This window comes from Nesoenas mayeri (genome assembly GCF_963082525.1).
Source record: "Nesoenas mayeri genome assembly, chromosome: 10".
NCBI classification, from domain to species: Eukaryota; Metazoa; Chordata; class Aves; order Columbiformes; family Columbidae; genus Nesoenas; species Nesoenas mayeri.
In genome coordinates, this window is record NC_137560.1 from 17559937 (window position 1) to 17581975 (window position 22039).

General features: G+C 40.7%; 1 protein-coding gene across 5 annotated transcripts in view; it reads right to left on the minus strand.

Moving 5' to 3' along the window:
* Positions 1-21084, minus strand: part of ATXN7 (ataxin 7) — a 62363-nt gene extending 41279 nt beyond the window's left edge. For 3 of the 5 annotated variants that reach the window (XM_080350349.1, XM_080350350.1, XM_080350348.1), the window contains exons 1-3: positions 20851-21084; positions 20444-20701; positions 19745-19813 (exon numbers count right to left, since the gene is read on the minus strand). In XM_080350349.1, the coding sequence (XP_080206475.1) occupies positions 19745-19813; positions 20444-20690 (316 nt within the window). In that variant the 5' untranslated portion in view covers positions 20691-20701; positions 20851-21084. Of the gene's footprint in view, positions 1-19744; positions 19814-20018; positions 20119-20443; positions 20702-20850 lie in introns of those variants that run through there. The other 2 variants (XM_080350351.1, XM_080350352.1) reach the window with 2 other exon arrangements.
* Between the last annotated feature and the right edge of the window lie 955 nt (positions 21085-22039).

Sequence of the window (22039 nt, forward strand, 5' to 3'; positions counted from 1 at the left end):
AAAGAGTGTGGCCCAACCAAAAGCAGTTAAGACACCTGGAAGAGACCTACACCCACACTTCCCAACCCAGGAGCCTCAGCCAGGTAAGCTCCCACACCTTTAACATCCTACCCTGTCATTCTAGCCAAGAACAGGTTTCAGGAAAATCTTATTTCTGTCTCTGTGTTCCAATGGGGCAAACACCTGTGTGGTATTGTTATGAAAATAAGCTATATTAGATAATGCAGATATTAGAGAATATACAGAACAGTTTATCAAAACCTACATAAGAAGCATGTAGCAAAAGCGTAGGAGATGGATGCCTAATTTTTCTCTTCCCTCCTCAACCACTTATGAAAGTTCACAAGTCTTGCAGCTGATATTCTAATGTCTAATACTTTATACCTATTTCATTTAATGACATGCAAATTCCCTATTTAAAAGTCTAATGAAGTTTATAGTATTTCAGCAGTGTCATTTTGAATGCACTGTTCCTCCGAGTTCGAAGATTACTTTTTGAAATACTTCACTGCAAATGTAAAGCCCGAACCTCTCAAGGCAGAGCCTGGCAACCATGATTCATATGTTCCTCTTTCAAAGCTGGGCTCATTTAACTCTCTCCATCTGGGAATGTTTTTCAAGGTCAAACTGAAAATTTAAACCAAGACCTCAAATTTTCAGTTTATTTTTCCATAAATGCAGTATTTATGTGCTATCAACATAGAAATACTATTGTAAGAACTGCCAGTTACATTAATTCTATTAACACCATAAAGAAAAACCACTTCATTTACCTCCATAACATGAAACCTCTGAACATCATGACCTCCAGAATTCACTTCTCCTTTCAAACGTAGCTTACTTACAGGCTTTTTAAAAAGGTAACTTTAAGCGATATACCACTGTACTCCTCACCATAGCTAGAACAAGCCTATGCCACAGGCACTTCTGAGATATCTCAACTGTGGAGTATGTGGAGTTTGTGGAGTATGTAACAAGGAAAATGCTTCTTATTTGGAAAAGGCCAATATAGCATCTTCTCTAATTAAAAAAAAAAGGAAAAAGAAAAACAATAATAACCTGGCACACTGTACATCAAGAAACACAGATTTCAGCACGTCTACTCTGAAATACTTTCTTAAAGAGCTGCCATCTCTTCTCCTCCAGAGGGATGTAGAAACATGTAAGTCACCTCGTCATTTCTTAGTATTTCAGGTTAGTTACACTACAGAAACTCATGCTTGTGGTCACTAAAAGTAACTGTGTCTGTGTACTCTCGATTCTATTACTTAACATCGCAGAAAACAGAACAAATAGAACAGGCTAAAAGTCGTGCAGCTAGAGAGCAGGTCGGCAATTTGCATTTATTGAGCCACGAGATCACTGAGTGCCACAGCTCCACCGCATATCTTTAGTGGATTTTTTTTTTGTTAATCCCCCAAATTTACAAGATTTCCTACAAATGTTGTTGTCTCTTTTCAGACTGAAACCCTTGCACAGTCCATCTCACCTACCACTTAATAAGACAACAACCCTTCTACAAATTAAATGAAATAGCACCAAAAAAAGCGAGGTCAAGATATTCTTCAAGACAGCAAAGTCCAGAGGAACGGGGTAAAAACAGCCCTAACTGTGGCCATTCGCAGAGACCAGAACAAGTTTCCTATTTCGCAGAAGTCTGTTCACCACGACTGAAAAAACAAGGAGAGTGAAAACTGAAACAGGGGAAGGGAAAGCAAAACTAGCACGGGCAGAAGTGAAAGGCAAAGAACCAACTCTATCAGACTCAGGGCAAAAGAATAAAAATTGTGGTGAAAAAAGTGACAAGAATGTATCAAAGTACTGCAGAAATATTAAGTCAGAACACTTCTATTGCTCCCTTCTTCCTTATCCATTCTCAGCATAAGCATCTGCTTATTAAGATTATTTTTGAAAGTCTGAATTTGATTTATCACAAATAGGTGCGTACTGCTTGCCACTTAGTGTAAATTGACAATGGACATTTCATGCTGATGCCTGATGTGAACGGTAAAATGTTTTGCCTACGATGATCTCCACGGCATAACAAAACGTGCCTTCAGCAAAACATCAACCTGATTATACTTCCACAATATTTTTAATCACTATCGTTAATATTAAAACATTAAAACACAATGCCCTAGACTACTAACTTTACACTCACAACAGATACAACTCCCTATTATCTTTACAACTCCCCAAACATGGAATTTATTTTTCTTTTTACTGAAGCCTGATCCAAATCCACCCTAAGTAAATGTACCAACTTTTATCGATTCGGGCAGCTTTCCAACAAGACTGTTTTGCAGGTACTATGTAAGGAAATTGTAAATATATCCCATTATTGTGAAATGTTGCCAAATCTAGATTGTTTGAACTATTTACTTCATGGATGCAGTAAGTTCAAATAGTGTCCACAAAAGCTATCTTGAATACATTTGCTCTGTACTAGCTGTGTTTTCTCTTTTCATTAGAAGAGAATTAGTCTTGATCATACTAAGGTAAAAGAAATGCGAGTACACCATGTTTTAACTTGGCTTAACTGGTAGATCTCTTCCTCTAAAGGCAGCTTTTATTAGAACTTTTAAGATAAGGCAACTTTTCACCAGCATCTGGAAACAATACAACGGGGAGGAAAAAAACAATGAGCTGCAGTAACTTAAAGCTGGTTGACAACTTGAAGGCAAACTTTTGTGCCACCTCCTGTAATTTGCTTATAATAGGTGTCCCAGCTACTCTCAGATCCTCTTAAAGAAATAAAAATATTTCTATTGATTTATCCTTTGCGGTTGTGGAGCACACAAATGCCATTTTAATATCTGAAAGCAGACAAAACCTCCAAATGACTGTTTTGGAGAGCCTGTGATTGGGGGGCAAGCGGCAGGAGGAGGCAGGTGACTGACCAGTGTTTAGGACCACGTGAAAGAGCCGGCACCAAACCTGGGCACGTTTTAGATAGAGTTGAGCTTGGTTACAACCAGACTAACAGCTTCTGGTCAAGCCAGAAAGCTAAAATTCTGCCATGGAATCTGCGCACCAGGGGTCCGGCTGGATCTATTGCTGACATCAGTTGTCAGTAACAAATAATTTTAGGTGCAAGAAGGATCTTAGATATAAGTCTAAGGCAGTGAGATTTCTGCACAAACAGCACTACAAGGTATCCTAACTATTTTAGTTATCTTAAGTAAAGCTCACATCAATTCTAAGTCATATAGACCCTTGTTGTAATTGATATGAATGTCTAAAATTGATCTAAGCACCTCAAAACTCCCCTTTCACACACAAATCCTTCACTTTCTGCAACTAAAATATCATTTAGTACACAATATATTTCCAGACTGTTTTCCAGAAGCACTTAAGTGCTTATCATTCATGAACACATATCTGGTATTGTATACTTAGCAATGTTGAAATGAAATTAAATTACTGGCAATTTTATTACTTTGTACTATGCAAGATGATAATAAAAAGAATATTCCTAAATAGATATTGTGAACAAAATAACTAAAATCACAGGTATTCAGAGTGCTCTGATTTACAAAAGTTTTAAACCAAAATAAGAGATTCTAGTAACCCATACGTACTTGAGGGTTTTCTGAAAAAATTCAAGTAATGAACACTCATGTATTAATAGAACATGAGTATTTTATGAACCATATGTGCAGGCGTAACAAATTTGTGCCTGTGAAGAACATACGCATAATCAAACAAACCAAACATAAATTGTTCAAATTTACATACAGAAACACTTCTTCCACAAATCTGTCCCACAGGGTTTGTGCTCATATCGCCTCAGACACCAAAGAACCTTTTAATACAAAATAAAGCCAAACACACAGACATTCCCATACCTGAGCTGTTGTATTTAGGCTCAGAGGAAAGTGCTGCTGAAGGATTTTCTGCGAGGTTACCTATTTTTTTTTTACATTCCTTGCCAACTCTGCTCTGTACATTAAGTAACTTACATATTTTGCAGACCCAGCTATTTGAGGAGTCGCTGGGACGGCACAGCTCCCCTTGGCTTCTGAGCACAAGCGCACGAACTGTGCCACCGGGCAGTTGTTGATTGATCGGATGAAGGAAGGAACAGCTGAAGACTTGATTAAATGTTTTTACTGCATTTTCCACTTTGGCAAATACAGCAATTACACAGCATTTTATTAAAGTCCTAAGAATACCTCAAAGTTTTGGCTCAGAGAAATGATTTTCACTTCAAGACCAAAAAAAACTCCACAATCTAGTTTAACTAGGCACAGGAGCTGCATTACAAGCTTTGATCGGTCATAAATCTTTACCAGTGCTAGAACGTCCTGTCTCTGAAAGCAGAGTCCTCTCTATCCAGTCTCCTTTCCAAACTCAAGACAATCTATTTTATCAAAGATATGGTTCTGAAGTTTTTATTTTGCCTTCCCAAATTCAAGGCAGAATCTTGCCCAGTTAAACCTGAGAGGGTGAAGAAGGACCTACCTCTCCCAGCTCATGTTTTCCACGGGTTCAGCCGCACTGCATTTCCAAAATCCAACCCCCTCCAGCAAAAAAGGTTCGCCACATGCTGCAGGCAATAACACTGCTCTGTGCACACCTAAGTGGTAAGTCCAAATACCCGTCCTTTTGCATGGCTACAAGCTCACAATCACTCCAGTTCTCCTGTTGCCTTTCTCCTCTCTCTCTGCGCAGATGCAAAATGCAACACTGACAGTCGCTACACCTCCTGTTCTCTAAAATTGAACAGCCTTGGGAAATTCCTGTATCATGCCCACTGATAAAAACCAAGCAGCAGATACTGAAGTCTGTGATGCACACGTGCACCTGCAGCCCAGCGCGCAGCTGGGAGTTCTAATTTTAGGCTCCCAACATTAGAATGTTCCTGTCATTATATATAAATCACATGTTAAAGCAGACATCTAAGTGTTTTGTTAAATTCTTCGTACACAAATTCAGCCGGATACAATCTTTTAGAAAAATCTAACAAAACGTAGGTGAAATTGTTCAGTCAAAACTAAACATGTTCTCCTAAGTTTATTACAAAAATTCAGTGAGCAAGTTTACAGAAGATTGTCTCTACAAAAGACTGAATAAATTTCTCCATGAAACACAAGTTGCATATTTAAAGCTTTTAGGCAGATAAAAGTCTCCCCCCACACATTGTGTTCTGTTACATCAGGTTTTCATCAGGAGTTTGAAGGAAATCAGTTACCTGCAAAAACTATCCTCATTTACTCATTAATTAATTGTCAGAGTTGATGATATTTTAAATTTCTTCAGCCAATTTGTATAATATTATGCAAATCCTGAACATTCATTTTGTCATATAAGAAATCTTCACTCAATGCCATGCATTACTTTTAAGTGACACAATCTCATCATGTCACTACTGTATTTTAGGGACACCAACAAATTATCATTTATGTTTTTGTGTCAAAAAAAAAAATCTATTTTTTTTACATATCCAGTCCTAAAATAGCTTAAGGAACTCTCAGCGTTGAGTTTAATTTTGTGATTATGACATAAAAATTAAACAGAATTCAGGAAATTAAAAAAAAAAAAAAAGGGTTTACATTGTAAAATTAAAATCTGGGCTAATTTGATACAAAAGTGTCCACAGAAACACTTATTTATGCAGAAGAACAGGGTCTATTGTGAGAAGGAAAAATGGCTCTGAACAAGCAACTAGTCACAACCATACTCTCAATTAAAATTAACTACATCATCCAGAGAATAGTCTAAATTGTATCTTAAATCATATACCCAAGAGCATGCTACTGTTATGAACTGTTCTAACATCAACAGGTTTAGTACTTTTCTCCTCTGTGACACACGGCACTCTGTGTACTTTACAGCAGCTGTACTTTTGTAGTAGGAAAAAGGAAGTTTGTTTTATTTAAATCTAAACTCACCGTTTACATTAAGCTGCTCATTGCAGCAGAAATATTTTGATACATCGTGACCGTAAATGGTGAATTTGTTCCAAGCTCCTCCTCCTGTCCCATCTCTTCTCTAGGCTTTTGAGTAAAAAAGTTTGGCATGTGTGGTTTTTGCCATTTTTCCCTATGTAACTGGTGACGTTACAGCAACACAACGGGGTGCTGGCTGGACCTGGGTACTCGGGAACTGAGGAAGTAGAACAGTAACAACCATTCCATTTACACACTTTTCCTACTAACTGAGAACTGGAATACAATGTACCCATGACTGTGTCTGTGACAGGAGGAAATCAACAGAATTGAGTAATACTAAAGTGACGTCTGAAACACTTTTTCAGAAACAATAAAAAGAACTAGAGGCAGCTACACATCTCTTGCATGATGGCATTACTGCAATCTTCATAGTAAAACCATCACCAGTTAACACATTATTTTCCCTACTACACAAGACATGTTCACCTCTCAACCTCTTGTACCTTCTCCCCAGCTCCTGTGCAACAGCAGCACAGCGTTCTTTAGTTGTGCAAAGACAACCCATCTTTGCACAAAACACGCTCCGCATACATTTTCCCTCATGCACCTGATACCCAAGGGAGCAAATCAGCATATGCAAAGAAAAGAAGAAAACAGATGACCTGTCGACTGAATTCTATTTCAGTATTTTCTTTTATTAGGCAACCCAACTACCTAAAAATCACCCCACCCCTGCCACTCCCATTCTCCATGTACTGGAACATCCATTTCAAAAATAAGACTGTTTCAATCATGTCTAATAAAGCTATAAGGAAACTGATGCCTGTCAACTTTCACATACCAACTTACATTTCTGCACCCCTCTCAGTTTGGCAGCCGCTATTAGTTTTGCCATTGAAATTTACTTCCTTGGCTTTACAAATCTACTAACAGTTGATTTGATATAATAAATAAAATATTGTACAGCAACAGGCATCTCAAAGTACTATAGCAAAAAACCCCCAAAACAACAACAACCCCCCCCCCCACAACCCTAATGCTACTGTGATATTTAATAAGTTTAAAAGATAAAGTGGAAAATGAAACAAGGTTTTTGCTGTTATAGTGCAGTAAAAGAGCTAACCCACTCTGTATTTGAACACACATGTAGTGACACAAAGTATTTTAAACTTCGCCATTGCATACCTTTGAACAAATAAATATTGCTATTTAAATTATGTAGCTGAGGAACCAATAAACTGTAAGTCTTTACTTCTCACAAAAGATACATTCCAGCACATATAGAGCTACAGTCAGAGTTCCCTTCCAAGAGGGGATTTATCTGTTCAGAAGCGTCAGGCTGTGAACCAGCGCTAATTGTCCTCTGAGACACAGTCATATTAACTACATTGGTAAAAGTACTGAAGAAAATCAGGCTACCTGTTCACAGTGAAAGGTCAATAAATCCACAGCTGGTTGTTTGTGATATAACACAAACCAAATTCAGCTTATGAACCTTATGGAAGTGATTTTTTTTCTTAAATTGTTATGGAATTTCAAATTCTTCTAAGGAAAAAAAAAATCAGGTTTCACCTTTGCACATCATCTCCCTTTTAGAATAAGCCCAATCACTACGCTTATTTCAAGATCTATTTGTTCACCGTTAAGAGTGATTCTCCTCCTTTTAGGAGCCCACCTTCACAAAATTTTCCAGAATTCTATCTCCAAACATTACATACAAAATACATGATACTCTTTACAGAATAAAAAAATACTTTGAAAACACTGGGTGAACAAATCTGTACCAAGTATTGTTCTTCCATACCTGGCACTAGTTCTCTGCTACTCAAATTATCTGTTTCACTCTTAACTAGAAAAAGGTTGGGAAGGACTGCAACTTTTAATATTTTTAAATTTAGATGTATTAAAAAATGAAGATCTCTTAGATGATATTATACATGCAGAAGATCTGAAAGGGCTGACATGCTTATAAGTAATTTTTCTGCTTTTTCATGGTCTGGGCCTCTTATAATACAACGGGAACACCAGCACACTTGTGATGTGCACAGAAGGTAATACCTCCAGCAAAACAGAAAAGGAAAGGAGAGAAGAATTTGCTCAGAATACTTAATGTACTGATTTGGTTGGTTTGGTCTAGCTCACAGTTTTGACAGATACTTCCAAGATTACTTCTCTCCTCTGGTCCCTCTGCAGTTAACAGCGCTCCCATCAAACATGGGAAGAAGGTACATGGATATGTATGAATGGACCTAAATACAAAGGCAGAGGTGAAAAAAATCAACTGTTTCCCTTTTGTAGGCCAGCTAGGAAGCAAATAGTTCTACTCTTGAAAAAAAGTATTGAGTCCATAGAATCATAGAATGCTTTGGGTGGGAAGGGACCTTGGAGATCATCTAGTTCCAACCCTCCTGCCATGGGCAGGGACACCTTCCACTAGACCAGGTTGCTCAAAGCCCCGTGCCAGCCCAGATTTGAACAATTCCAGGGACGAGACATCCACAGCTTCTCTGGGCTGCCTGTTCCAGTGCCTCACCACCCTCAGGGAGAAGAATTTCCTCCTTATATCTAATCTAAATCCACCCTCTTTCAGTTTCAAATTGGGCACAAATTTTACTTTTTAGACATCTCGTGTCAAAAAGGACATAAAACCAATAACCCTGATTATACAAGCAGCAAGACAAAGTCATCCTTATGCAGATACAAGATTAAACATGTGTTGTGTATGACTGCAATGAGATGCAGGCAAGTGGTGTCCTGCACCCCCCAGAAGCCCACAGACCTCAAGTGGCGGTCCTGATGCACTCTGTTATGAAACCGGGTCTGTTCACAAAGGTCTGCAGAGGAAATGTCGTAGAAGACATATGGAGTCAGTATTAAGCAAGAAGCACAGCAAAGAACACACGGAATTAGTATTAAAAAAAGAAAAAAAAGGCACAGAAAGGAACATGTCAAAGCACTAGTTAACTGCCCCTAGATGACACAGGATGACAGCAGTACGATCAAATAGATAACAGAAAATTGAAAGGTAAACAGAATCCTTTGATATTATAAGGAATTTGTAGAGTTTACCACCCTCCAGTACACTGACAACAAATAACACATCCACCTTCCCAAAGCAGACAAAACATAACTACTGCAAACATATCTAGGATAAGAAAACCGTGGATTACAGCAGCAGTGCACCCTTTGCCAGACACAGCAGATGCACGCGCATGGATTTCAGGACCTATGCTGAGGTCTTCAGCTCCAACCCGCTCCAAGATTCCGGCAATCTCTACTGGTGCCTATCCAGGGTAGGCAGGGAGCCAAAGCCACTGCTGCCAAACTTGTTGAGCCAGTCTTCCCAGTGCCGGCCCACAATGCACCGCTTTGTGTTTGGAAATTGCTCAAAAGCTTTTGCTTCCAGCAACAGTGCTGAGTACTTGGGGAAAGATGCCAAAGGAGTCCAAGAAAGGGTATCGCAGGGCCACCAGAACAGTACGGACACCCTAAACGTTCCCATCAGTTGGTGACATTCCCCCGAACTGCTGCAATGATGAAACAACATGGCGTTTCCCATGAAGCCTCAGTCTCACAACGCTACTCACAGGAGTGCAGGAAAACTCTTAGTGTGATTAAATTATAAATACAACTGCTGATGTTGCACCTTACCATCATGTCTTCCCATCGTACAATGAGGAGCACCATATGACCGGACTATGATTTTGGTCCTCTCCCAGGACAGGGACCTTCCTTCACGTCATGGTGTTTATCTATGATGATTCTCCATGGTGTCAGCAGGCGGACTGAGAATTGCAGCGTTGCACAGAGAGCCCCTTTTCCATCCCCAGCAGTTGTAAACAAGCCTCAGACGAGACACACTGACAGCACACTGAAGATTTTACTCCCGTGCTCTACCTACTCCATGGATAAAAATAGCATTCTTATCTCCAAGGCTATCAAGTAACATTTCAGATCATTAAATTCAGGCCACAAAAACAAGAGAAGAGACTTGCAAGTGTTATTCCAGAAAACTGACAAAGTAGCCTATGCCCCAACATTTCAGGGCAGAGCTGATAGTCAGGAAGAACCGAAAAGAAATTTCCCAAACAAGAGCGGATGTGTTTTGGACTTCTCCAAACACGCCATGGAAATAGCGGTGTTGAAACAGCCGGGAAAAGCAAACCCAGTCAGCCGGCTCTTAACGCGGGTTCTACAGGAGCAATAGATAAGGAGAGGGCTCTGCCCTGCCCGGATACAAAACATAATCAAACTGTGTCAGGTATAGTTCAGACATCAATATTTCCTCCAGAGTCTCATAAGAGATCTGCTAGCGTCTTCCTTCAATTGCTTAGCTACAGAAAGAGTACTTAGGATGAAAATTTGCAATCTATTATATAAGCACGTATTAGACTAGCTTTGGAATGCAACACAGATATATTGAATTTGTCTCTAAACTTCTCATCTGTAAATTATGAACTACAACATGGAACAGAAGCTCCTTAATGAGTGTGATTTTTAGACAGTTGCTTTGGGTAGTACAACTTACGCAGAAATGAAAAACAAAATTGCTTTCCAAAATTGACCTGTAAGTATTTTTATTAAGTAAATGCTGCCTATCAGAAAATTCATTTAAGCCTTTCTTCTCAACCGTTTCCATTTGCTACCAGTGAGAGCAGGATGACTGTCATCTCTCTTAGCAGAGCACAACACTCACATTCAAACACAGATTCCATGTTTTAAAAATCAAATTATTGGAAGAAAACATCCTAAAAACCACAATTATATTCCTTACCAACCCAAGCCCAGCAAATCCTTCTAGTTGTCCGAAGCAAGTTACCTTCTTTGATACATTTCTAGAGTCATTCTAATCGAACAGGGATGAAACGGACAATGTTAATATTTCCTGGGAAAACTGGAAAAATTTCCTTTTATTGTTTTAAAAGCTGCTTTCCAAACTATTTTACATGGCTGTCTCAATAATCCAACACCCACACTGTCTGACTATTGGGAACACTTTTCTTTCCTTTGACAAATCCACCAAAAATACAGCCAGTTAACCCAAATCTTTGCAGAGTGTGAGACCCCTGCATATTCCACACTACTACAGATTCATTCTGAAGGGATAAGAAGAATATTTGGTATGGTTCACGTTTACAGATACTGGCTACATGATGCCTCTTTCTCCTTTTGGCATCATTGGCAATAGCTCTCCAATGCAAGATAAAAATAAATGACGCCATAACTCCTTCTCAGCAGAGTAACGCAGATCCAAATGGTATTTTTTTCCAGTTCACAAAGTTACTGGGAACTGCTTTGGGAATTTCAGTCAAAGAAACTGTTGATTTCTATTACCTGGCTTTCTGACATAACTAATTACTGAAAATGAAGAAACGAACAAACAAAACACACAAAAAACCCCACAAACAACTAGCCAGTATGTTAAACAATATAAACTAGCTCTTGCTGTTTAGTTTTCACAACATACTACTTACAACTGATTCAGATTTACACTGCAGTTATTTACTGATAGAACATCTCTAGCACTTACAGATAACCAAGATACAAGATCTCCTATGCTGTACAATCATGTAGGTAGCCATGTAAAAATCAGATCAGATTCACTCTGAAAAGATACATATTCAAGTATGGTCCAATGCATTCTAGGATTACTAGACCAAATACATGCTGAAAAAAATCAATATCTTCTTTAAGCAACCATCACCTTGTTTTGGAAACTACTTTAAAATTAGAAGGCAGCCATTATTTCAAATGTTTCACTCAGTAGAGATGGAGAAGCAGCTGAAATAAGCATTATTGGGAGGAAAAAGAGAAAAAGATTGTAGAACCACACCCTAGGTGTAAACTGATACAGATTTTCTTCTGTGTTTTAGCCTGAAACAACAGCCAGAGGGTGTCACTCAGGCTATAGACACCTTAACAAAGCAATGGCTACAATATCTAGGCACTGGCAATTAAAGTGCTTGTGTAGCCAAGTACTTCTCTGGGGGTGCTGAGCGCAGGGGCGTGGGGGACGTGGTCACCTCACACACACCAACTCTCACCCGCAGCCCCATGGCCTGGACCTGCGTCCTCCCTCCAGTCACAACCAAAACCCTTGTTGACTTCAGTGGCTCACGACAAGACCTCACATCCCCAGATACCACTTAATGAACTGGCAGAACTCCAGTTTTCCCACTGACAATGTGTACGATGTCATTTATGCAGTCAATGAAATGAACTGTAGACAGAAAACTGAATTTATGAAGAGCAAAATGCAACAGAATTTGATGTTAAAGGAACAAACATCCAATTTACTGTGTATTCAGTATATTAATCGCTTTACAAATTTAACTCATTAAAGCTTCTATACTTCATTTAATGGATTTTCAGGCAAACATATCAGTGTGAAATTGTCCAACAAACTTTCTTGCAAATAAAATTGTGAGAGCTCTAGATTTGAGAACAAAAGTGCACATCATGGACTAACGTCAAAGCTGCTCCCTAGTGAATTTTAGCCTTTCAGCTGCTTTGTATACATTTTTTCAGTGCCAGGTGAGAACATTGCACTTTCTGCTAGACTACAAACAGTTGATGAAAGATGTGAGACCTGCTTAGCCACAGAAAAACAGATTGAGAACACTGAGTACGTTTTCTGGCTGTTATAATCCCACCAGAAGAGGAGAAAGGCACAACCAATTATCCCTTCCACCTTTTATTATCAATAAACTTTCTCTATGGGCTACACCAAAGCTATCGAAAATTGAAATTAGGGTGAGGGTGAGCTTGTAAATAATGAAATATCGTTCTCATGAGCAAACAGGTTACCACAAAACAGCTTATTCCACAAGGGCTGGCAAGCAGCGTTTACACACAAATAAGTGAGCATTTGAGTATTTCTAATCTACTTGAGCCAATCACCTCCAATATTTACCATCACGGTGACCATTTCCCAAGCCAGAAATCGTGACTCCAAGTGATGTGGGAGGAGCTGTGCATGCAGTTTACTTTGATGAAGTCATACCCCATAGTAACCCCATAGTATTTGGGGTTCCCATGAGTATCTGACTTACCACAGGAATAGTACAAACCTATTTTGATCTCTGTGCTGTCATCTATACTGTAAGAATGTCTAGGAAATAATGTTGACTATCACACATATGTGCAACTTCCGCAGCAGCCGTGATTTTCTTCATTAAACAGGAAGAGAAACAATTTTAAGCATCTTATAAACTATTTAGAGTACTGAATTACAAATCAAATCGTATCATGGCTTGTGAAAGATGAAATATTTTCTGCCTTGTAAGCAATAAGAGGTCACACATATCCCCAGTCAGCCTTTGGCAGTTACAGCCATGGGTCAGGCACAGTAATAAAGGTGTAAGAACTCTGTGCATTTTCTTTTATAGACCCACTGCAATGGAAGAAATAGTTTTTAAATAGTTACCTCAGAGAGAGTAATCTGCATCCTCTTAACTCAATTTATTTATAAGCATTCTTCATTAAGCCTTTTTGGTTTTCCTACTCTTAGATGATAGTGCTATCAACTCACATATATGTTGTATTTTTACATAATATGTATTGCATTTTTCTACTCTTACCAAGCATTTGTTGTTAAATATAGAACAGAAACTATGCAAACAGCAACATTTAATCAAGTGTTATCGAGAGATCACCTCTTTTGCATAGGTATAACCTAGCTAATCACACATAACACGTTGGAAGCGCTAAACAGTGAATTCCTGACTGTTATGTATGCTTATAGACAATTATTTAAATGGTTCTTATAAAGAAAAAAATAATCCTGCTTCCTCCCATATTATGGATGGACTGAGGCATTTTTGTGGCTGTAGCTCCAGTGGAAGTCCCCCCCAAGGCCTTGTAATATCACACTAATACTACATTAACATCTAAAACCTGCAAAGTATCTTTAAAGCATAAAAGATGACACAGTTCTAACTTGAAGTCTAACATCACAATATTCTATTTATAACATGTGACTCATCTAGCCAGAAATAATTAAATATTGTAAACAGAACTTGGATTTAAGGAAAAGAGAAAAAAAACCCAAAACACATGAAGAAAACAAGGGTCAGTCACTGTACATAATGTCACGAGCAGCATCCTTTCAAACTGTATGTTTTTCAAGCTATCTCATAAAATCTCTTCAATTTTCTTACACAGTTCAGTGCACTTTTAAACTCTCCTTTTAATTGTTTTACAATAACCAGTCCACAAATCCTTAAAACACTCTCTGCTAATAGTCAATTAAAATGCAACGAAATGAAGAGAAGATTTATCTGATTGCATACTGAGAACAGCTATGCAGAATGTCAAAAACAGAAGCATGGCACTTTGTGCTGCTACCTTAAAATATTTATTTCAATCTATTAAAAATTCTCATAGTGTGTTTGCAGGCAGTCAAGGACTATAGAGCCCTGTAAGCATCTTTGACATGATTTAACACAAGAAAAATCAACTCAATTGAGCACCTTCCAAGGCTGAATAAAAACAAATTTAAATTTGAAATAAGATGCCGTCTCTTACTTGTATTTACAACTTAATATTGGAACAAAAGTTTCAGCAATGCTTTAATTATTTATTGAACCTGCTGCTGGGAAAATTCTAGACCTTGGGTCTATGTCGTAAAGATGCTTCCAGTGAGCCCTCCTGGACTCATCCTGGATTTCACGGTTCAACCCTGCCCAGCACAGGCTCAAAAGGAACAGCGGTTCATGGCATAGTTCTCATTATGCTCACAGTTCTGGTACCTTCCATTAAGAACAATTAATATAATCAAATCTCAAAGATTCTGCTGAATGTCCTAGACATTCACAGGGTCTCTTCCCCCCCACCCAGGGCATACTAACTGTCCAAGACCAGAAGTGAAACTGCTACCGGGTGACAGGATGCTGAACAAAATTTGCTCCCTCTTGCTCTCCTGATAGATTCTTACAGTCATAAAGTCTTCTAGAGTGTCTTCCGAACGTGCCTAATAAAAACTGACGAGCTGCACTCCCACAGAAAATTCAGCACTTCTTTATTAAGACCAGTATAGTCTGAAAACTGAAAGAACAGCACCACGCTACATCGCCATACAGAGAGCATCGGTTCTGACCTGCGATATATTTGAGCACATCTCACACACCAGTGACCATCGTTCAACTGACCTCAACCTATGATAAAAGTAAATTGTCTCCTCTACATCTCCCTTCATGACCATAGAGGGGACTATCTCATCCAAAATAGCTCAATTATGTACAGAGAGCAATCAGAAACTTCCTTGGGATTCTCAGAAGCACCAAGCATAAACAGTTAGAATAAATCACTGGCAGACTGTATGTAGGCCGTAAAGGTGGCAAAAACCTCTTTTTAGCCAAGATTCAACAATCTTGATCAATGACAATTGATGAAATTGAGCTCAACACCCAAGTTACAAATGTTCTTCTCCTCCTATACTTTGTTTCCAGTTAGCTATAAATTATAGTGATGGAACCAGTGAAGTGCTTGCAATAGGCAGTACCAAGTGAAAAAAAAGGGGCTGCACATGTAACTGAAAGAATGAGATGCTTAAGGTCTTGCAAAGACACCCCATGTTTCAGCATGAACTGAATAAACAATCAAAACAAGTTGTCAAACCAAATCTCTCTTGTGTTCTCCACACTTTTATTTGCCATTCTGAGATGCTGCAGGTTCCTTTGCATTTGTATTATTATATGTATTTTAATATTATTTCGTGAGTCAATATGAGAATCTAACCGACTGTCGTCCCAACCGCTTCCAAAAGGTTGGACACATTAACAAGTATTACTGCAAGTAACAACGATCTTTGTTGAGAGTAGACAGGTTCTTTCTATTTGTCTCCCCGACACAGGCTTGAGGGTTGTGATGGCTTGATTTTTTGGGATTTGTTTTATTTAAAACAAAATACAAGATAACTGGAAGCAACTGGAAATTTACTGTGGAAAGAGTCAGATTTTTTGGGGGTTGAGTCCCAATGAACACCTTTATGCCTTGTCCTTTCTACTTCTCTACTCTTCCACAGAGTGAAATGAGCCAACCTGTTGTCAAATTGTGCAAGAAGCAAAAGTTCACTCTATTGAAGCCTGTCAGAGTTACCGCAAATGAACCCTAGGCCTGCTAACACAGTTCTATTTAGAGATCACCTTCACAACAATAACGGGCTAGAAAATTTTTAAAAGAAAACCAAACTCAACACAGGTTGGTAAGAACCTCCTGAAAAATGAACTTATTTACCAAAACGTTTCAAGCACTAATTACAAAGTTTGACACTAAGAATCTTCTTCTTCAAGTGAAAAACCATCAGATACTAAAGCCACATTAATCTCCTTTTGAGACCTACTGCATTTCCAAGACAAACCGAGTGTCTGTGATCACGTTGGCTGTACCTCATGGCACATGCTCCCAGCATCCCACAAACAAGTTTGAAAGATGCACTTCAGCAAAGTTTCATTTTAAAACCTAAGAAAAATGCATGAAGAGGACTAGATTTTCCACCTCACTGTTTTAGAATGCATTTACAGATCATACTGCAACATTCTATACTTGATTCATCACAGCAAAAGCTGCGTGGCAGGGCAGTCACACCTTTAGCTGGATCACCAGCAGTAAGTAATTAAGTGACTGTATGAGCTAAATGATTCTGTCATGTGAACTACATATGGAAATAACTGAAGTACAATTACTTCTAATGTGCTCTTACACTGATAGTGTTGCTCATCACAAGAAGACTTGAGCATACAAAGTCAAAGTAAAATTTATAGGGAACTTTAAAAATAAAATTTTCCCGTGATGAATGATACCCCTTGTCATTTCCATCTGTTGGGGATTTTTCCGTACCAAAAGAGAGTCACATCCATTGGGCCTGTACCTTATTCCTGCAGCTCTAATTTTGACATTAAAAGCTCAGCAGAGACTGTTACTGCCTCAAAAACCAACACGTAGAAAAGCAAGTTTCTCAGTTTGGTGAAGGTCTGCAAGGAAGCCAGCAAGAATGATTATGTATTATGGATTAGCAGAATAAAAAGTACATAAGAACAGTGAAAAAGAGAAGATAAACATTGGGAGTTTAGGAAGCTCAAATTCAACTTCTAATTCTTACTTTGATGCAAGCTGGGTTACGTCAAGGAGGGTTAGATACAGAAAAAAGTGTTTGAGACTACGGACTAATTTTAGTTTCCTGATCCCTACATGGAACTGGCATCACTGACAGGTATTAAGGACTCATCAGGCTTCACAACCACCAGCGCGCTGAGAGAGGAGCTGCCTGATCAGCAAATAGGAAATGCCAGTGACAAAGGTGTGTCTGAAATCCTGCCTCACTCCACAGCTTGCAAAGATTGTCCTGGAGTTACACATTTATGTCCTTCATTCCTCTAAAAGAATAACAGGCTTCATTCTTTTCCTTTAAATAATAACAAAAGGAGAAGCTGGTAATGTTAAGCCTCTTTTTAATGCAGTGTTACATCAACGGGAACACTCACTTTCTATTCAGGAGACCCAGACTCTGCTGCCTGCGAGCCTGAAATCCACCTCTGGCCATCAGGTAGGCTGGGGATGGAGTTGTTCCTACTAGAAGATGCAGAGAAACAGAACGAGGGAAAGAAAACCACGACAACCCATAACCCAGTGGGTACACAGGCCAGTGGGAGCCTGACCTGAAAGCTGGCAATTGTCAAATAAAGAAAATAGTTCTTGGTTTTGAACCCAATTCTAATAAGTGGGCTGTAAAGTCATGTTCCCTCCTTCGCTCCCTCTCCAGGCCATGAATATTTAATTCTTTTATGCAAACTGGAAGAGTTGCAATGCAAGGTTAAATTAGCCTAAATAACCTTGAAATCCTTTTGTGAAGTTGGGCCTCTGAGTCAACTCCTAATCGGTAGAGAAAGAACTTTCTTACACAACGAGTTCTGTTGTTAGCCATTTTTAACATACTATGTGGTACCGTGACAAAAATCTTTAGGTTATAGTTGATTTGTCAAAATGTATACCTTTGATTCACCTTTCTGTGGTAAGATCCATGGTTTAGACAGTCCAATTATTCAATAAATGAATGCAAGTTTCTTCCTGGGAAAAGGAATCTGTTACAGTATTCCCAAAATTTTACTTGATAACACGACGCATACAAATGCTGGCATGTTTTGCTGCTCCCCTAATTCTTTAAGTGCAAACTTAATTAACATTACTTTTGCTTTATTTTGCAGCAGGCTCAGCTCCCTACAGACTAGCTACAGGTAAACACCAAGTCAGTGTCTCATTAATATGTCGTAAATCAACCAAAATAAATAGACTTCTGGAAGCCTGACAGGGCTACTAAGTTTCACTTTTAATTTTCAAAGTGTTTTATGAACTTTCTTTAACTCGTAACCCTACAAATCATTTACATGGTTGGAGTCAGTGCGGAGAAGCTGTGTCTCAGTGGTCAGCCTATGCAAAAACAGTTTCGTGATCTCTTTAGAGGTAAAAAAAAATTATTCTTCACCCTGCCAGCTAATCTTTAAAATCTGGAAACCTTAGAAATAAGGTAGAAATAAGAAAGAATGTTTGAAATCCTTATTAGTAAAATCTTTACTAGGATAATGTGTATGCTTTTTGTTGTAAAAGCTGTTTTAATACTTGAATGATTTGCCTCTTCAGAAAAATAAATACCCAACACAACTATTAGATTGGAACTCAGCAATGAAGTAATAAAGTCATTTTTCAAATGCCTAAGAACTTACACATACACTCAGGAGATAGCAAAATGACACAAGTGTTTCTGAATGCCGCGGCATAGCTGTCTATTGCATCTCTCCAACACGTCAGTGACCACTGACTCTCATCTTAGAAATTGATTTTTTCCAAATTTTAGCAACATGTGGAATTCTACAATAAATAGGTGGTTTATTCAGTCTCGGTATAGATCACTGCCTCCCAGCCTTACTAGCTTGTGCCACCTCACTTTAGTTTTCATTTGCTGTTTGTAGCTCACAAGTAGAGAAGTGCTGAATCAGATCATCTCCTAATGTCCTGGCAAGTCCTGCCTTCTGTGATTGTAAACCAAGTTTACAAACTCAGTCTTCCACCTCTAACAGCGTCAAATAAGCAACTCAGGTCTAACTGATCTAGTGTTTAAAAAAACAGAAATATGTTCTATGGCATACTTCTCAGAAACAGAAAGTCCGATGGAACCGAGCTAGTGTCAACAATATTGAGAAAGTTTTAGAACATTTCTCTGCTATATAGTAATTTTTTAACTGGAAAAACAAAAAAGCCCTGAACATCATAAATCAGACCCATCACTGTTTTTTCCCACTCCCTGTTACAAAGTTACCAATAATCTATAGCTTTCATTCATCATTTGTTTACAACTTCAAGTAACATTGTTACTCTTGAAACAAACTAGGCCTTAATGGGCTTTTGCTAATCACAGGTGAAAGGTCACTCTCATTTAGCAATGCACTAAGAAATAAACAAAACACACTGACATGACAGAGAAAGGGATCAGCACTCAAACACTGACATGGATTATATTACGAATCAAAATATTTTAGCTCAAGAGAAGATATTATCAGTGCTGGTCACACAGCTTCCTTAGGACTATTTATGTTCTTAAAAAAAAAAAAAAATACAACTAGAAACACAGTAAACACAACAGGTAACCTATGCCCTGCCTTGCAGTTTTGAGATTATATATTAATTTAATAATAAGGCTAATAACACCACTCACTGACAGGCTGCAAACCCCATATCCAAAGTGACAGGATTGAAGGTAAAGTTCCTTTCTCTTTCCCATGAACATCCTCTCAGTAATTAGTTACAAGCAGCAAAACTTCTCTGTGCACTTTTCTTGAAGAACAAATCGCACTCACCTTCTCTGCAAAGTCGCATTGCTTCTCGATTTCTTCCATATTCCTTGAAACTTTCTTCTAATGCTGTTCCTAAAACCAAAAAGCCACAACATCTCAATCCATGTACAAGTCACAGAGTAGGGCTGACCCCGGCTGTAACCCATTCCCCCTTTGAGGACACACCAGCACATCGGGGATACCCACAGTAACACGGCTTCACAGAGAGGGAGATGTCCCGTCCCGTCCCCTGGGCCGGGGCTGCCCGGGCCGCTGTCAGCGGCGGGGGATGCCTCACCTGGAATGGGAGCTCTCCCAGCCCAGGCTGAACCGAGGGCAGGAGATATCGGCCTCCGGGAACGGGCTCAGATCTTCTCGCCCCATGTCCCGGATTACAGGAACTGGGGCAAGCGCTGTCCGCTCCGCGCTGCTCCCGAGCCCCCGGCCGGGGGACGCAGCCGCCCCGGGAACCGCGCACCGGACAACGAACTCGGCCGCGACGTTGGGAGCGGGCGGGGGGGGGGGCGGGGGCGGAGAAACGGACCCAACCTCCTCCACGGGCCCGGGACCCGCGGCGCCCTCCAGCCGGGCACCCTGCCGTGTCGTATCGGCGCCCCACGGTCCCTCCCACGGCGGGGCCGCGCCCGGGGCACCCTCAGCCCCGCGGGGAGCGGGGACCCGGCCGGTAGAGGAGGTTGGGCGCGGGGGGGGGCGGCCGCTCACCGTCGTTCCCGTGAAGTTTAGCAGCATCGACCCAGTGGCTCCAGGGCTGCCCCAGCATCGCCTCGGGGCTGGGCAGGGACCTGCGCTCCCCGACGGCCGCCATTGCCGCTGCGGTGGCGGCGGGGCCGGCGCCGCTCCCGCCTCCTCCGCCTCCTCCTTCGCCGTGGCGGGGCCGCCGCTGCCGCTGCCTGGCCGCCGCCGCGCTGCGCTGCTCCCTTCTGACGTCACCCGCGGCCCGCGCCGACATTCTTTCCGCTGCTATAATGTAACGAGAAAAAGTCATCGGGCGCTTAAGGTGGCGCCGCGCTTTTAAGGAAGCGCTGCGGCGCTGTCAGCCCACTTGCTCTCCTTCCCCCCGTCCCCCCCTTCGCGGGGAACCTGCGGCCCTTGGGGCGGTGTCGACTCACCTCTGCGGCGGCCCGGGGGCCAGGAGCCGGGTGCCCATTATTGTACGGGGAGCGCTCCCTTCCTCTTGGTGAAGGTATAGGTGAGGCGCGTTCGTGTGTTTGCGCTAACAAAGCAGCGGAAGGGAGCGGGGCGCGGAGGTAGGGGAGAAGTAGAGCTACACCGCCCGCCAGGCGCTTCCTAGCTCTACGGCCCGCGACCCTACAAAAACAACGGCCGCATCACAACCCCGCCTGGCACCCGCTGCCCCGGGAAGGGGGGGGCGGATCAACGACGCGACGCGGCTGGGCGGAGCCGGGCTTGCGCGCCCCGCCCCTCTTCGCCGGACCACCTTAAAGCCGGCGCCTCCTTAAAAGCAGCTGCTCGCAGGAAACTCGCTCCGGGCGGGCGGCGTATCCCCCCCCTCGCCCGGGGCCGCCCCGGGCGAGGTGGGGGGACGCCGCCCGCCCGGAGCGAGTTTCCTGCTCGCTGATGTCTTCGTTATATTCGTAACCTGTCTCTCAGGAGGGGTCTTGTCATTGTTATTCCGCATTTCTTTTAAAACAACAGCTTTTTTTTTTTCTTGGTGCCTCAACTTTGCGATGACGCTGAGCGGGTGCTAAAAGCCAGGGTTAGAGGGATGCTTTCCTTGCCTGAAAAGTCCTAGTAACAAAGTTTAGGCTTTGCAAAAATCGAGTTATTTGATTTAAAAAAAAAAAAAATTAAAAATCTGGGTTTACAATCCGTTTATTATGGTTTTTTTTTCTCTCCAATCGACCAAAATGTTCAAATTTCAATGTCAAATTAAACTCTCTGCTCATGATCTGTGAAGATTTCTGGCTACAATGTCCCTGTTGGTAACATGCTCAAGGAACAGTTAAAGATGTATAAACCTCATCTGCTGCCTGCTCTGTAGGTGCTCAGCCTATGGATAAGCTTGAGACCACGATGAGTGGAAGTGGATCACATACACACACATTTGCAAAATTAGGCTGCACAAATCAAAACTGTAAATAAATTTGCTAGACCACAAGGTCCTAGCCCTGCAAATGTCTACATATGTTCAGGCTGAGCTATTGCTTTGCTATTTGCACTTAAAACTGTGAAAATCCACAAAGATATAGCTGTTCCTTTCCAAATTAAAGCATATAAATATGTATAAATAAAAACTCATCAGAGAATTGTCATATGGGATGGGATAGGTTGCAATTA